Raw genomic sequence first — 18,337 nt, 5'->3', positions numbered from 1 at the left:
ATATAGGTCTGTAGTTAGATGGATTACTCCTACTACCCTTCTTAAACACTGGTGCGACCTGCGCAATTTTCCAATCTATAGGTACAGAACTATCAGTGAGCGAGCGGTTGTATATGAGTGCTAAGTAGGGAGCTATTGTATCAGCGTAATATGAAAGGAACCTAATCGGTATACAATCTGGACCTGAAGACTTGCCCGTATCAAGCGATTTGAGTTGCTTCGCAACCCCTAAGGTATCTACTTCTAAGAAACTCTTGCTAGCAGATGTTCGTGTTTCAATTTCTGGAATATCCCATTCTTCTTCCCTGGTGAAGGAATTTCGGAGAACTGCATTCAATAACTCCGCTTTAGCGGCACAATCGTCGGTAACAGTACCATCGGCACTGCGCAGCGAAGGTTTTGACTGCGTCTTGCCGCTTGTGTACTTTACATACGACCAGAATTTCTTCGAATTTTCTACCAAATTTCGAGACAAAGTTTCGTTGTGGAACCTATTAAAGGCATCTCGCATCGAAGTACGTGCCAAATTTCGCGCGTCTGTAAATTTTAGCCCATCTTCAGGATTTCGCGTTCTTCTGAACTTCGCATGCTTTTTCCGTTGCCTCTGCAACAGCGTTCGGACCTTTTTTGTGTACCATGGGGGATCCGTTCCATCTCTTACCAATTTATGAGGTATGAATCTCTCAATTGCTGTTGCTACTATATCTTTGAATTTGAGCCACATCTCGTCTACATTCGCATAGTCAGTTCGGAAGGAATGGAAATTGTCTTTTAGGAAGGCTTCTAGTGGCACTTTATCCGCTTTTTTAAATAAAATTATTTTGCGTTTGTTTCTGATGGATTTGGAAGAAATGGTATTGAGCCTAGCTACAATGACCTTGTGATCACTAATCCCTGTATCAGTCATGATGCTCTCTATCAGCTCTGGATTGTTTGTGGCCAAGAGGTCAAGTGTGTTTTCGCAACCATTTACAATTCGCGTGGGTTCGTGGACTAACTGCTCGAAATAATTTTCGGAGAATGCATTTAGGACAATCTCGGAAGATGTTTTCTGCCTACCACCGGTTTTGAACAAGTATTTTTGCCAACATACCGAGGGTAGGTTGAAGTCCCCACCAAATATAACCGTATGAGTGGGGTATTTATTTGTTACGAGACTCAAACTTTCTCTGAACTGTTCCGCAACTGTATCATCGGAGTCTGGGGGTCGGTAGAAGGAGCCAATTATTAACTTAATTCGGCTGTTAAGTATAACCTCCACCCACACCAATTCGCACAGAGTATCTACTTCGACTTCAATACAAGATAAACCACTACTGACAGACACAAACACTCCACCACCAATTCTGCCTAATCTATCTTTCCTGAACACCGTCTGAGACTTCGTAAAAATTTCTGCAGAACTTATTTCAGGCTTTAGCCAGCTTTCTGTACCTGTAACGATATCAGCTTCTGTGCTTTCTATTAGCGCTTGAAGCTCAGGGACTTTTCCAGCGCAACTACAACAATTTACAACTATAATTCCGACTGTTCCTTGATCCAAGCACGTCCTGTAATTGCCAAGCACCCTTTGACATTGCAGCCCAACCCGCACTTTCCCGAGGCCTTCTAACCTAAAAAACCGCCCAGTCCACGCCACACAGCCTCCGCTACCCGTGTAGCGGCCAGCTGAGTGTAGTGAACTCCTGACCTATTCAGCGGAACCCGAAACCCCACCACCCTATGGCGCAAGTCAAGGAATCTGCAGCCAATACGGTCGCAAAACCGTCTGAGCCTCTGATTCAGACCCTCCACCCGGCTCTGCACCAAAGGTCTGCAGTCGGTTCTGTCAACGATGCTGCAGATGGTGAGCTCTGCCTTCATCTCGTAAGCAAGACCGGCAGCCTTCACCAAATCAGATAGCCGCTGGAATCCAGAGAGAATTTCCTCAGATCCAAAGCGACACACGTCATTAGTGCCGACATGTGCCACCACCTGCAGCTGGCTGCACCCTGTGCTCTTCATGGCATCTGGAAGGACCCTTTCCACATCAGGAATGACTCCTCCCGGAATGCACACGGAGTGCACACTGGATTTCTTCCCCTCCTTAGCCGCCGTATCCCTAAGGGGCCCCATTACGCGCCTAACATTGGAGCTCCCAACTACCAGTAAGCCCACCCTCTGCGATTGCCCGGACCTTGAAGGCTGAGAGTGATCCTCTGAAACAGGACAGGCAGCTGCATCTGGCTCAGCCAGAGACAGTGCCTGAAACCGGTTTGTCAGGCTTTCTGATCAGCCTCCGGGGACGCCTTTCGCTGCCTGCCACGCCTTGGAACGACCTCCCAATCAACCACAGGCGAGGGCTCAGCCCCACTGCGGGCAGCAACCGGGGTAACCGCAGCGGCAGACCGATCTGGGGACAGACGGGACGAGGTTGACATCCCCGTGATACCCGAGTCCGGCTCCCCACAGTGGTGCCCATTGGCAACAGCCTCAAGCTGCGCGACCGAAGTCAGCGCCGATTGCAGCTGTGAGCGAAGGGATGCCAAGTCAGCCCTCATCCGAACACAGCAATCGCAGTCCCTGTCCATTCTAATCGATGTTTAACAACAGTTACCGAAACACGAGTCCGTGCCTAGATAACGCAAGCGGAACACGAAAAGAATGTATCAACTAACCTGTACAAATGCCTAACGACTGCGCTACAATCTGCTGAATTTACGATTACAGTAACTAAAACTCAAAATTGCAGCTCCTATACGAAACTCACACGCAATTTAAATAAGAATCTACGAAGTAAACACTAAAGCGCGATGCTAGAACTGTCAAGTACTATAATACGCCCGAAATATATGAATTAAACAATGCAAGTACCCAAAAACACGCAAAGAAATTAATTAAACTATCTAACAAATAAGTAAGCTAGGGTTATACGACTTGCTGCTGCAGCTGCTTATCCAACGGCGGCAGGGAGCTCGATTGGATGTTATAAAAATAGCGAAGAGAAAGAGAAGAGAGAGAGAGAGAGAGAGAGAGAGAGAGAGAGAGAGAGAGAGAGAGAGAGATTGTGCTGTCGACAAAGCCTCTGACACCATTGTACTGTCATATTTCTATCTTAGTGATAGAAATATGATAAAGGGGATCAGGACATGTAGGGGGTGATATTTGTAGACTGACATTCGATATCAATGAGTTGTAGGTGTTATGCTTCTGAATTTCTTCGTGCACTTTGCTTATACTCTGTATCATTGTGAATATCCTCCGGTATGTTAGTGTGCTACTTTTCTCGTTGTGGTAGCTCTCTTCCTAGTCAGTGAGGGGTGGCGGAGTAGACAGCCTTCTAACTGCTGGAACAGTGCAGTCGGAATGCCATGTGATTTCGAGAGAATTAACAGGGTTCTGTGACTTGGCGGGGGACATCTCCTACTAGTGAAAATCATATGGATTCAAATGCTATGGACGCCGGAAGTTTCGTGAGAATACAGCAGGTAGGCGATACACTGACGAAAGAAGAGTTGAGAGGTGAGCTCTTTCCGGTTTCTTATAAGTGTTGTGGGCAACAATATTACAATCTCCCACAGTCATCTCACAGTGTGACTGTAGTGAGAAAATTATGAACTAATACAAAAATTTTACGGAGAGAGACAATAAACAGTAGAAGTTCCTTCTTTTGTTTTCTCAATAAATGAGAACTAATATTCTTCCATGAGTTTTGTGTACCTATAAATGGTACATTTAACAGGTAGAGTAAATTTACATTTACATTTATTTACTTTGCAACCCATTGTAAATTGTGTGTCAGAGATGACCCTGTACTTCCCTTTCCTATTCCACTCATAGATAGAACAAGGAAAAAGAGTGCCTATATACCTCCTTATGAGTGCTAATTTCTTATTTCTTATCTCTGTGGTCCATGTGAAATGTATCTTCGTGGCAGCAGAATCTTTCTGCAGTCAGAATGGCGGTTCTCAATAGTGTTCCTCGAAAAGAACATAATCTTCCCTCTAGGGATTCCCATTTGAGTTACCTGGTGAGTGTAATCCAACTGCTGGAAAAAATTACCCACCATGCAAACGGACTGTCATGATCAGTTTAATTAATTAGTCATCTATTTGACATCGTTGATGTGCCTCCAACTGGGTGGAAGCGAGGGTAAGAGTGCCACAGATATGATACGAGGGTAGGAGTGGTAATCAGCCGTTTTTCCATTGTGGCGAAATTTTGTAACAGAATTTCAATCTCCCACCTACACAGGGAGGGATGATAACCGTAATAAAATCAGCTATGTTACTAAATTTATAAATTGATATGTACTATAAACCTGAACTCCTCTGTGCCGCTACCTTGAGAGACTATGTAGGTGACAAGGAATTTAGTTACTTTAAGAGAGTTTGAATGTGTGGAGGCATCCTGTTACTGGGGTAGTGCATGCTCTTAGCGTTCTGTCATGATCCAAAAATTAGCTTTGTTCTAGTCCTATGATGCAGGCCATGGCAGATGTTAAGATGATAAGAGAAGATATTTTTTTTATGTGATGAGAAAGTATTTAGAGTAAATATTCCCTATGACATTTTGTTGTGCATGACACTTCTGCAATGTGAAAATGTGTGTATGATTCGGTTTTTTCTGTCTTCGAAAATAACATGTATAAAAGGGAGAAATCTACACTCAAGTGAGAAATTCGAGGTTTGTCGTCATCGACATCTCTGTCTCGGTTTGGGTAAAGTGGATTTTTAAACTGGACAGTCTATAGCAGGGTGGAATTTGTATGAATTACTATTTACATCCAAGCTGCTGTTGCTTGTCTTGCAGTGTACTGCGACTGGCAGGAAGAGTCACAAAGAGCTGGTGACTGGAAGTCAGGGCATAAGGCTGTTTTGAGTAGTGGGTACAAAGAAAAGTTCCAGCTGACCAACTGTTCGGCTCTTACTGACAGCTGCAGGGACAAGCTCAAGTAGTGGCCCTGATGGCGCCCTCTCGATAGCTGAATAGTGAGCTAGACAGAATGCTTGTAGGGTGGCGACAGAAGTGAATATGTGTATTGGATGAGAAGATTTAATATGGTGACTTTTGTGTTGGCAGAAGAGCCAACACCGTGTTACGAGTGGAGGCCGAAATGCACGCGTTTTAGCTCACGCTGGCTGGCGTTAGGAGGGAAGAATTATACTTACTTGACGTCTGGAACATGACAAGGAATGAGATTTCAGAAAGCGGACATAATTAGTTTGATACTTAACTTTAATCCATTAATGATGAACGTCGCTCTTGACCGCACTTGATTCACAATATTATCTGTTCATAATACATTCTTGAAGAATGTGGCGCCTTGATAGGTCGTAGTAAATGACGTCGCTGAAGGCTATGCTAAATCGTCGTCTCTGAAAATGAGAGCGTATGTAGACAGTGAACCATCGCTAGCAAAGTCGGCTGTACAACTGCGGCGAGTGCTAGGAAGTCTCTCTAGAATAGACCTGTCGTATGGCGGCGCTCGGTCTGCAATCACTGATAGTGGCGACACGTGGGTCCTACGTATACTAACGGACTGCGGCCGATTTGAAGGCTACCATCTAGCAAGTGTGGTGTCTGGCGGTGACGCCACAGTGACGGTCTGCACTGGACAATTATTTCCTCTCGTGTAAACTGATTAGTTAATGGGTGGATAGCGAAGGTGATTCTCTCTCCTGCCCCTGAATGTCTGTTATGGAACGTGTGTGAATACCGAGTGATAAATTGTTTGCCCTCATGAAGTCAAAGTTGTAGCTTGTAATACACTAGCTGTAGATTTTCCATAGCAGACATATCTAGATTTTTTTTAAATTTGCTATCCAATACCCTTAATGAGTTCTATGATAATTCACTCTTCCATGAATTTGTTTCTGGGTCCAGCTGTGTGTACCTTAAAATTTCCCTTGGTACATGAGTCATCATCTTGTCCAACAACAAAATGGATAATCTTCAACATCCTTCTTTCAGTATACCAACACTATGTCATTTTACTCTTAACATCAGTAATTTTCGATCCTGTTCTATTGTATTCAACTACTGTCATTAAAGGTCTCCTGTAGCCAAAGCATACAGAACAATCTCAATACATAAGCAGCTCTAGTAATATTCATCCTTACTCCTTCTGTGCATGAACTTAATTTAAAAAGTTTTGGTGAAATAGAATCACTTCTAAAACTCCTTTTTGATGTTGAATTGTCTAGTCCTCCAGTATAAAATAACTAAAACCCAGCTTTACTGTAAATCTCACTTGATCATCAATATCACCATCAGTCATTTGACATGCATCACAGAGTAATGACCTTCTTTCGACTAATACTTTCATTATTGTCTTCAGAAATATGAGTCCATGTTTCCCCTGCACATTTTTGGCACCATCTCCCTGCCTTCCATTAGACCATTGTTTCTATCCATGAGGAACTTGACTGGTGTGAGGAACACTAATCACTTCTACTTTGATGTATGTGACACGATTAGAGCCTTGGGTTACAAATCTACCTGGCCTTTCTATGTTGTATGAAATGAGTTTAAATGAAAAGGTGCAGACTTAGGTACTACACACACCAATAAATATCACATGTGAACTGTGAGAAGGATGCATGTCACTCTGGAGCTAATTCGTAGTAAAAGAGAAATTTCAATAAATATAATGCTTTTTTCATATTTGTATTATATGTTTGTTTATATGCTTCCAAGCTAAAACGATCACAGGTGCTCTGAAAGGAGACAAACGAGACGTTGCATCAGTGCAGAATGTCTACATACTGTCAATACAACCTGGTACGGAATACCAAATTTTGATGTAATTTCACAATAATAGCACAGGAGCCATATTGTGCTATATAATTTATGAACTATTTAAATACTAACAGTATTCTCATAAAATAATAAAACAATTATTCGATAAATGTTCCTATGTACATTGCTAGTGATATGAACAACCGAATGAAAACAATTGACTAATTTGGTTGCTGGAAAACAATCGACACATATGGCTGTTCTTTTTATGAATCAGTTGAATTACTCTCAATCATTCTTTTGAGTGAAACCAGTCTATGGGAGCAACTGAGACATCATTTCGCTGACTGAATTATTCAGTCTTTCTTTTCAAGCGAAAAACATGCTATATAAAAAATATTTTTATTTAAATAGTTATTTTGTGCTTTAAGTCTTGTGTGTGTGAATTTTTTAAATGGTTTCAAACGTTTTAATGGGATTAAAATAGAGGCATGTGGTAAATTTCAGGTTTATTGCAGTTTTATTTCAACTGAGTCAACCTATGTATTGCTTCCTTCTATATATATCTCGCTAAAAGACCCCAATCGCACAAATTAGACAGAATAAAGCTGACATAGACGCTTAGTATGAATCGTTCTTAACTGCAAAATATTTGCAACTGGAACAGGAAAGCAGGGAATAGCACTGCTACGCCAAGTACTCTCCGCCACACACCAGAAAAGAAAGACAGTTAACTGCTCTGTCATTTAGAAATACTAAGCTAAGTTGAAACTCTCAAGTCTTTAGCTTATTGGAAAGTTAGTTTAAAACCAGTTGCAAAATTTGTACCATAAAGACAGGGATACTAAAATCAAAGTATCCTTCGCCACACACCAGACTCTAAAGTGTGTTGTTATTGCAGGGCCATCCATTTCTGAGCTATGATGAAAATTTCAAGTCTCGAGCTTATCTGGAAGTTAGTTTAAAATCAACTGTAAAATTTTTACCGAACAAACAGACAAGAAATCGACCTAATCAAAATGTGTTAAAAAGTTTTTTTTTTATTTATATAAATGTAAGTATGTAGAGGCTTATCTCACATGGGGGAAAGATAGATACTGCCTACAGGAAAATTAAAGATACCTTTGGAGAAAAGAGAACGATTTGTGTGAATATCAAGAGCTCAGATGGAAACCCGGTTCTAAGCAAAGAAGGGAAAGCAGAAAGGTGGAAGGAGTATGTAGAGGGTCTATACAAGGGCGATGTATTTGAGGACAATATTATGGAAATGGAAGAGGATGTAGATGAAGATGAAATGGGAGATATGATACTGCATGAAGAGTTTGACAGAGCACTGAAAGACCTGAGTCGAAACAAGGCCCCGGGAGTAGATAACATTCCATGAGAACTACTGACAGCCTTGGGAGAACCAGTCCTGACAAAACTCTACCATCTGGTGAGCAATATGTATGAGACAGGCGAAATACCCTCAGACGTCAAGCAGAATATAATAATTCCAATCCTAAAGAAAGCAGGTGCTGCCAGATGTGAAAATTACCGAACTATCTGTTTAATAAGTCACGGCTGCAAAATACTAACGCGAATTCTTTACAGACGAATGGAAAAACTAGTAGAACCCGACCTCAGAGAAGATCAGTTTGGATTCCGTAGAAATAATGGAACACGTGGGGCAATACTGACCCTACGACTTCTCTTAGAAGCTAGATCAAGGAAAGGCAAACCTACATTTCTAGCATTTGTAGACTTAGAGAAAGCTTTTGACAATGTTGACTGGAATACTCTTTTTCACATTCTGAAGGTGGCAGGGGTAAAATACAGGGAACGAAAGGCTATTTACAATTTGTACAGAAACGAAATGGCAGTTATAACAGTTGAGGGTCATGAAAGGGAAGCAGTGGTTGGGAAGGGAGTGAGACAGGGTCATAGCCTCTCCTCGATGTTATTCAATCTGTATATTGAGCAACCAGTGAAGGAAACAAAAGAAAAATTCGGAGTAGGTATTAAAATCCATGGAGAAGAAATAAAAACCTTGAGGTTCGCCGATGACATTGTAATTCTGTCAGAGACAGCAAAGGACTTGGAAGAGCAGTTGAACCAAATGGATAGCGTCTTGAAAGGGGGATATAAGATGAACATCAACAAAAGCAAAACGAGGATAATGGAATGTAGTCGAATTAAGTTGGGAGATGCTGAGGGTATTAGATTAGGAAGTGAGACACTTAAAGTAGTAAAGGAGTTTTGCTATTTAGGAAGGAAAATAACTGATGATGGTCGAAGTAGAGAGGATATCAGATGTAGACTGTGTAACATTACAGGACATATTGGGACATATTGAAGTATTCGATACTGTAGACTTTTAGGGGATGTCGATACAGATATGCAAAATGTAGAGGGAAACTTTGGTGATGTTTAAATGTTGTGAACAAAAATAGAATTAATGTAAATATATATTAGTATTAGTAACTTATTTTCATTCAATTTTGTAATTATATTTCATTTTGTAAAAGAAAGACTCACTGTTTGCTGTAGCTCTGATTAATTGTATAAATTATCAGTTTTGAGCTAAATTATTTCGTATAATATGGACAAGATACTTTTAAAAACTCACCAGCTAAACAGAAAGTCTTTAAATGAACGTTTAATGCACACTTCTGGAACTTTCTGTGGAGAAATTCTATATTATGATCGCAAAAATACGAAAACTTGTGAAAACTGTTTCATAACCTAATTTCGAAAGACGATTTGTATCAAGAAATATTGCTAAAAAGATTTATTTACGTTTTGAAACACGATTTAAATCATTTTACATATAAATAGTTGTTCTAAATCACTCAAGAAATATCCAGAATCAAATGTCAAGATATTTCTGGAAACATCGGTACATATCTAGTGAAGGTTATCCAGAAGCTGGTAGAAAAATGTTATAAAATCTATTTGGAAATTATGCTTGTAAGAATTTATATGTACTTATCCTTTTACTTACTTTAATCTGTACTAAAATTCTGTAATGTCTAATTTAGTTTTAAGTCGTGAATTGCTATCGTATTGTAAACAAAACATTGTCAAAGACTCTCATTGTTTGGAAAGATATTAATACACCTAGGAGTTGTCAGTTGCCAGTTCGGATATGCAGTGCGGTTAGCTCGGACAGTCAGTTGTTGAGTCTGTGAAGTCTGTTAGTTCTGTTTGTAAATAAACGTCTGTAATGAAGAATTACTTGTTGTCGTCAATATGAACTCAAGACCTTTTGCACGAAGCAGACACCTCCTAATGCAACGTTTTAATTTGGTGTTGAGGAGCTGGGATGTTATAATTTGGTGGAGGAGCTGGGATGTTATAACTGGCAATGGCAAGGAAAGCGTTTCTGAAGAAGAGAAATTTGTTAACGTCGAGTATTGATTTGAGTGTCAGGAAGTCATTTCTGAAAGTATTTGTATGGAGTGTAGCCATGTATGGAAGTGAAACATGGACAATAAATAGTTTGGACAAAAAGACAATAGAAGCTTTCGAAATGTGGTGCTACAGAAGAATGCTGAAGGTTAGATAGGTAGATCACATAACTAATGAGGAGGTACTGAATAGGATTGGGGAGAAGAGAAGTTTGTGGCACAACTTGACAAGAAGAAGGGATCGATTGGTAGGACATGTTCTGAAGCATCAAGGGATCACCAATTTAGCATTGGAGGGCAGAGTGAAGGGTAAAAATCGTAGAGGGAGACCAAGAGATGAATACACCAAGCAGATTCAGTAGGTACTGGGAGATGAAGAAGCTTGCACTGGATAGAGTAGCATGGAGAGCTGCATCAAACCAGTCTCAGGACTGAAGACCACAACAACAACACATACCAATTTACAGTGTAGCTCCAGTAAACTTTTGAAACCAACCAAATATTAATATTTAATGTCACAAGTACGAAAATTCGCACTTGAGTAAGTAAATATACACATTTTGAAAATGCTTTATTTTTAGAAATATATTTTTATTCACATGTCTTTGAAATAAAATACCTAATTTGTCTCTAAAAAAACTTGTCAACCCTAGTGATGGTTAACGTATAACCAAAAGGCTGAAAAAGTATAAAACAAAAAAATCACTCAAACCTAGAGACTGAGTGAAAACATTGATATCACGGCCACAACAGTTAGAGACTTATCAGTCGTTTGTCTCACATTGAATGAAACCGCTCAAACCCAATGAGTGAGTGAAAACATTCATATAACGGCCACCACTGAATAAGACTTGTTTCGAATTGAGTGAAACTTCTTAAGCCTAGTGGATGACTGAAAACATTCATACATTTGATATGGCCATAGAGGGTAGTTTCATTCAGTTCTTTCATTTGACTGGAAAAACCGACTGAAGGATAAATAGTCAACTGATCAGTCAGTTGTTAAAAACAGTTGAGTGTCCATTACTACAAATTACCTTTTTATTTTTAATTACGTAGGACTGATCATGTGAGATATTCCTGACACACTAACAATCACACTACATTGCAACACTAAGGTTGAAATATATACTCAGATCAGTGCAAAATTAAAACTCAGTTATTTTAGCAATCTGGAATTGAATTAATCACAAAACAGGAGCAACTGCTATACAAGTACTTTCACTAGCGTTCAGCAAAAAGTCTGACATTTACTCTCAGTTATTCGTGTCCATTCTTCCATGATAAGTAAATGGAGTACTGCAGATAAAACCATAAGTTTTAAGTAAGTTCCCTAACTGATCTCCCAATAAAATAAATGTGCACACTATTGCTGAGAATTTTGTCACAACTGATTCTGCAACTGTGTTGAAATTTGAAATTTATCCAATATTTTACCATCTCAGTTGGACCTTTATTTTCATGGTACTTGTTATAAAGACAGTGTAAGAATATCCCTGACAGCTCGCAGTGCTATTGTCAACATTCAACTGTCACTCCATTTACATGGGGTTCCCAAAACCGGATTTCGTAAAGCGATTTCTCAATACCGCATCTGAGTGGTCATGTAAACACTTCAATATTGTTTCTGGAAATCTGTTTCTAGTTGCCGATTTTCCAATTCCGCAATTGCTTTTCTCTCACATTTAAACGAAGCAGGTTTTGAAACGTGCTTCGGCTGTCATGTTTCGTCTTCTTGTGGAAATCGGGTTTTCTGCCGGGAGACGAGAGGATGGCCCTCAGGAGATTACGAGAAGATGACGACATAGTGGTATTACCAGCAGACAAAGGGAACTCCACAGTCATACTGCAGAAAGGTGACTATGACCTGAAGATCCGGCGACTTCTGGAGGACCCGGCTTACAAACCACTAGAGCAGGATCCAACTGACAAGGTGGACAGAAACACCAAGTCTCTGCTGAAGGAAACTGGCTGGCCTGAGAAAGTCATCAAACAACTGAAATCCAAGGCACCAGAACCACCCAGACTCCATGGACTACCCAAAATCCACAAAGCGGGTGTACCACTACGACCCATTATGAGCAATATTGGGAGAGCCATCTACCCAGCTGCTACATATCTCAAGAAAATGTTGGCACCATATGTGGGGAAGTGTGCACACCACACCCGCAACTCACGGGACTTTGTGGAACGTCTGAAAAACCTACGTTTCTCAGATGCAGATTTAATGGTCAGTTTTGACGTGGTGTCCCTGTTCACCAGAGTGTCCCTTAAGTACACGCTTGACTTAATTAGTGAGAAGTTTGATGGAGCTGTGCTGGATCTGTTTAAGCATATTCCAACATTATCTTACTTCCTATGTGGAGATCAATTCTATGAACAGACTGAAGGGGTGGCGATGGGTAGCCCCCTGTCACCAGTAGTGGCGAACCTGTTTATGGAGAAGTTCGAGGACGAGGCTCTTACAACTGCCACTTACCAGCCAACATGCTTCCTGAGATACGTTGATGAGACATTTGTCAATTGGTCGCGAAAAACTGGAAGACTTCCTGGGCCACCTGAACTCAACGCATCCGAATATTACATTCAGCATGGAGGTAGAAAAGGACGGTCAGCTTCCGTTTCTGGATGTCCTGGTGAAGAAGAAGGCGGATGGCACCTTCAGCCACAGCCAACACACACAGACTTATACCTACAGGCCGACAGCTGCCACCACCCAGCACAAAAGACCAGGGTGCTTAGAACACTCGTACTCCGAGCCCAGACACTGTCTGACTCTGACAACCTGGCAGCGGAATTTGAACATCTTCAAAAAGTGTTTGCTAACAAGGGATTCTCATCCAGGGACATCCGCAGAGCTCTACATCCCACCAGACGTCAGGATACACCGGAGAACGAGCAAGCAGAAGAAATCAAGAAGCCGTATGCTGGGCCTGTTTCTGCCAAGATCAGCAGAATACTAATGAAACATAACATCAAGAGTGTCTTCTGCGCACCTAACAAAATCAGGGCTTTACTTGGAACAGTCAAAGATGACTTGGGCTTAAGGAAGCCTGGCATTTACAATATTCCTTGTGAATGCAGTATGTCCTACATTGGCCAAACGACGAGAACGGTGGAAATCAGATGTAAGGAACACCAGCGACATACCAGGCTAAGGCAGGCCACAAAATCAGCAGTAGCAGAACACTGCCTAGAGTTGAAACATTACATAGATTATGAGAACACCAAGGTCATGGTCCAGACCCCCAGGTTCTGGGATAGTGTCATCACTGAATCTATAGAGATAAAGATGGCACAAAACCTGATTAACTGGGAAGCAGGGTACCAGCTAAGCACTGCATGGAACCCGACATTTGAACTGCTGAAGCAATATCGGAGAAAATATGTTTCCAACACCAACAATGAGCCTCAGACATCCGCACACTGCAGGCACGAATCAGAAGGGAACACCAGGAGCCCCAGTCGCAGTCGGAGGCGGCCAGAGCGGGCGAATACGGAATATGGAACGTCCAGGGGCCGATACGAGCAAGAGTGCCACAGGGGTCTGTCCTTGGCCCCCTGCTGTACTCCAATTTCACCGCGGATGCCCCACGAGTGGCGCCGATGAAGTTAGAACTCTATGCTGACGACACCGCGCTATTCGTGCGGAGCATGAACGTGAGGGAAATGCGACGCCTCTTCCAGATTGGCTGCGACACCCTGGGCGCGTGGTCAACCAAGTGGCGGCTCAAGCAGAACGCCGCAAAGAGCCAGGCAGTAGTATTCACTAGAAGACTGCTGCCTCCCGATCTGCCGCCGGTTACTATCACGGGAATCCCCGTGCTGTGGAGTAAAACCGGCAAATACCTCAGGGTCACACTCGACCAGAAGCTTATCTGGAGACCACACGTCCAGGAAGTTAGGAGCAGGGCTATAGGGCGACTTCACACCCTGTACCCCCTGCTAAACCCCACGTCGACGCTGGCCCCCCAACACGGCATCTCCCTGTACCTAGCGCTCGTCAGACCAGTACTAGAGTACGCAGCCGTGGTGTGGGGCATGGCAGCTGGCACTCATATAGGCACCCTGCAGAGGGTGCAGAACAGAGCCCTAAAGCTCGCCCTGCGCCTTCCAAGAAGATATTCCTACACTCTGCTACATGAAGAGACCGGCATCGTGCAACTGCGGGACCGCTTCAGGCAGTCTGCACGACTGTTCTACGGTAAGGCCGAGAACTCAGAAAACCGGCTCATACAGGACCTGGGCCAAAATATACACCACAGGCCAACCACACGTTGGCCTGACATACTGAGGGACTAATAACCCTCAGCAGGCAGGATGCAACTGCATCCCTATAGGACGATCCAATAAGTCAGGCACTGAAACAAAAACCACAGGCATAGCAGGAACAACAAAATATTGTTTACCCTGCTCCTATGCGAGCAAAGGAAAGCTCGTAAGGTAGAAGCGAAGCGAAGCCCGGGCGCGGACCGAGAAGGCAACACCAGGAGGCCACGACCCCAGTTGGAGGCGGCCGGAGTGGGCGCGGAAGGAATAGGGAACACCTAGAGCGGCAGGATAGCGCGACCCACGGGCGCGGACCGACTAGGGAACGGCAAACAGAACACCAAGCACCGGGCAGGCATAAATATGGACGAAATGGCTTTTCTGAAAGTGAAGGATAAGTAGAAATGTTAGACTGAAGCTGTTTATTATACCTTGTCTGACTGGAGTGAAGTAGGGATTGTTCTAACTAAATCAGAAACTGTAACAGCTGTTTCCCAGACGCCATATTTAACTGGGCTAGCAAATGTGCTTCAGACCTTAACATGTAAATCGAAGTTTGTATGTAAAAGTTGTGTGTGAAGCGCTAAGGGCTGCAGACGAAACCAGTAACCATCTATAGAGCTGTGATAATGATGAGGCTTCGCAGAATTAACAAAATCGCATTACATTGTTGGCTGGGGTAGCGCCTGACGCTGGGTGCCCAGCCCGCTCAAACAGTTAGGTATCAACTTACCACATCAGCTATAGTTTCGATCAGTATTTAGTCAGCTTTGGAACTATGTAAGTATGTGGGCAGCCTGTCATATCTAAACTGTGATACACTGTTCTATGAACTACAGTACTCTGATGTGTTGTTCCATATGGATACTCTGCAGATGATCGAATATTAAATGAAACCAGTCATATTGAAAATAAATGTATAATGGAATAAGGGAAATAAAGGATACATTTTGAAAGAAAAATAATCAAAAGCATGTATCTGAACAGAAAACTTATTAAGATAGCGTGAGGTGTGCAGGACTGCATACGGCTTCTTACAACTGCAGAAATCAATCGTTTGAATGATTTCTTTCAGCATACCATGTTTTCCATCCCTCTAAAATATTGGTTTTGTAGCCAAATTCATTGAACATATCATTCTTACATTATAAACACTGTTACAAATTTTAATATTTAAACATGACTAATATGTAATTACTTCATTTAGCTTTCTCAGTAAATATTAAAATATATGCCCATCTATTAGAGACATATGTAACATTTACATACATTAATCTATAAGCAACTAAGTTCAAGTTCACAGTATGTAAAATCGTTAAAGTTCAAAGATTTCATGATTTAGTTAGAGGCCTTTTTTCCTCTGTGTCAGTTAAAGCATTTTAACTAGGTGACTTTGAGACCATAGTGTCATTTTGCACATCGTTATTTGCCTGGTGGTTACAGCAGACACAGGGTTTCTGAAAAATGGTAACTAGCTAACATCAGTATAAAAGCGAACATCCTTGTGTTTACTTCAGTAAAGGCATCTCTTCGTATTCTACACATGATTCGTTAGTTTGGAATCGTCTCTCAACAACACATGAAACAATACAGCACACACTGTATTAACGTTCAATATCTTTAATGTTTCCTGAAATGAATATGTTCTCAAAAAGTAGTCTTGAAGCATGTTTACATCCTAAGTCTTGTCTGAACTTCATTTGATTGCTTTAATCTGGGAAACAGATACTTACAAAAAAATAACAAAACCAACAAACGTTTCAAAAATCGCATGCTTCAGAATTAATTGCAAAAATAATTTCTGTATGAATGAAAGTAGAGCTGTCATCTTTTTTTTTTTTGACAGATTTACCTCCACATTTGAATCATATATTTATGCTTTATTTATCTGCTGACCAGGAGCGCTTTAGCATATTCTATGCGAATTTCGTAACATCGTCACAATTTTCCATCGCGGTTTACACTTTCAAACGGTAAAAATCGCTGCTTACATAAATCAGTGGTCAAGAGACGGCCCATTGTCATTTGCAACAATGCGTCTCTCGTTAGTTTCAAGCTAGCATCACTGTATAGCGTCCGCAACTCTTAGCAAGAGCACAGCTTCTTCATACAATACAGAAATATGAGTGTCCGTCATTGGCAGTGAGTATCTACATCGCAAGGATTCGTAGCACAAGTGTGTTTAGCGTGGTACTGAATCGTGACACAGCGCCCTATAAGATTGCATGTCCTCAAATCTGCATCTATATCGTGAAAACAGCTGTGTAGTATATGATACTGGATACCTCCAGTTATACAAAATATTAGCGTTTCTCTCGTTTCGCGTGAGTATGGAGTGCGGAACAATGACTGCTTAAGTATAATGTATAGACTGTTAAAATATAGTATTTCTTCTCGTTTCGTTTTGAGTATGGAATGTGGAAAGAACGACTGTTGCGAGCTGTAATTTTCTTCAGGGTCCCTACTTAGTATGTTTCTAAATTCTTCGCACAATACTGGTTCTTGAAATTTTGTAAGTAGTGTTTCAGGGGAAAGCTGGCCATCTTCAAACATTGCCGGTTTTGTTTCGGAATTTCCGGGTGTCAAGCAAATTTGCCGACGTTCATGCTAGGTGTTCAATATCCTCTTGTCTCTATGTGGTGCGGACCCTTCATATTGTAGGTTGGGACTCACAACTGTTTTGAAAGCATTCTCGTTTGTAGATTGAGTGCGTCTCTCAAGTGTGCTACCAGTGTAACAAGTTGTATCTCCTGCTGTACCATTATCATTTAAAAATCCTACAACTTGTTATACTCAAGTATTTTTATGAGTTGACTTGATTCCAACTGTGGCTGTTTATTGTTCCCCTAGTTATTATTTAAAAGGCAATTTTTTTATTTATAGAGGACGTTCGGGTATTTCGTGATGATGGCGTAGAATGCCATAGCATATGACTCAGCTCCATGTTCTCGAGGAAAAGCTCCAAGAATGTCTGTAGTGATGTTGCTTACGGTACGAGACATATTGTAGATTAATCATCTCCCCTTGAGACGCTGAGATGGATGGTTATAATATTTGAGTTTTGGTTTCTATTTTTTCATTATAATGCCATTACTGTGGTGTATTTGTTTTCAATAAAAAAAAGGTATAAAACCAGTAGTACAATCCGCATAAATTAAGCACTTTTCAGATATGTTGACGCAAATAAGCTAAAACAAACGAAAATCTATTCCCGTTTCCAAAGCTTCGAAACCAGCGTGGTATCCGCATGTTCAATATGGTTGTGTTTCATATCTCTGGCGACGACGGTAAAGTTCTGTGAACTTTTTATTTGTCAACAAGTCAGGTAGTTATTGTAACCTAAAGAAAATGTGAAATATTTTTCTTGTAGCGTTGTTGTGGAACGGGTTTGTCATTTTACCGGCATAATAACAGTTATTACTGAAGATTTCTGGGATAAATATATAATTAATGCCGACTGACATAACCTGCTGTATCACAGTTCTGCATTGTGTTGTTTATATTAATCTCAGGTTGCAAAAATAAGAATGTCGCTTTACGATGATATGGATGCAATCAAACAGAAGTCGGAACAAGTTGCCGGCTGGTCGTCTGGCATAAAGTTACTGCAGTCCCAACTGCAGTTAAAGAAGGCTGTCCAAACGCAGGTAAGAACGAGGAACCATGGTATTCCGGAATAGCCTGCTGCAACACAGGAAACTGAGGTACCGTTATCCTGTGTTTGCGTTTGCCATTCTTAAGGTAATTTATAATGAGACGTAATCGAAACTGACATTTTCAGTAACCCTTCTCAGTACTACACCAAGTGCGAAAAAATACATTAAATTAATTTAGTATGTCGAATCCCCCACTCACCCACACACAAAAAAGAAAAACCTTAACCTGTTACATTCTGAATGAACTTAATGATTTTAAGAAGCCGAGATACCCCTTTTCTCATTAGGTGGTTTAGTCACTTC

General features: G+C 41.3%; 1 protein-coding gene across 3 annotated transcripts in view; it reads left to right on the top strand.

The window, feature by feature from the left end:
- The first annotated feature begins 17,622 nt into the window (after window positions 1-17,622).
- LOC126266690 (splicing factor 45) overlaps window positions 17,623-18,337 on the top strand; it is a 101,527-nt gene continuing 100,812 nt past the window's right edge. Inside the window, exons 1-2 of one of the 3 annotated variants that reach the window (XM_049971122.1) lie at window positions 17,623-17,703; window positions 17,891-18,025. In XM_049971122.1, coding sequence (XP_049827079.1) covers window positions 17,906-18,025 — 120 coding nt within the window. In that variant the 5' untranslated portion in view covers window positions 17,623-17,703; window positions 17,891-17,905. Of the gene's footprint in view, window positions 18,026-18,337 lie in introns of all 3 variants that reach the window. The other 2 variants (XR_007548906.1, XR_007548905.1) reach the window with 2 other exon arrangements.

Source organism: Schistocerca gregaria, chromosome 4, assembly GCF_023897955.1.
Source record: "Schistocerca gregaria isolate iqSchGreg1 chromosome 4, iqSchGreg1.2, whole genome shotgun sequence".
NCBI lineage: Eukaryota > Metazoa > Arthropoda > Insecta > Orthoptera > Acrididae > Schistocerca > Schistocerca gregaria.
This window is presented reverse-complemented; position numbering and strand designations above follow the sequence as displayed.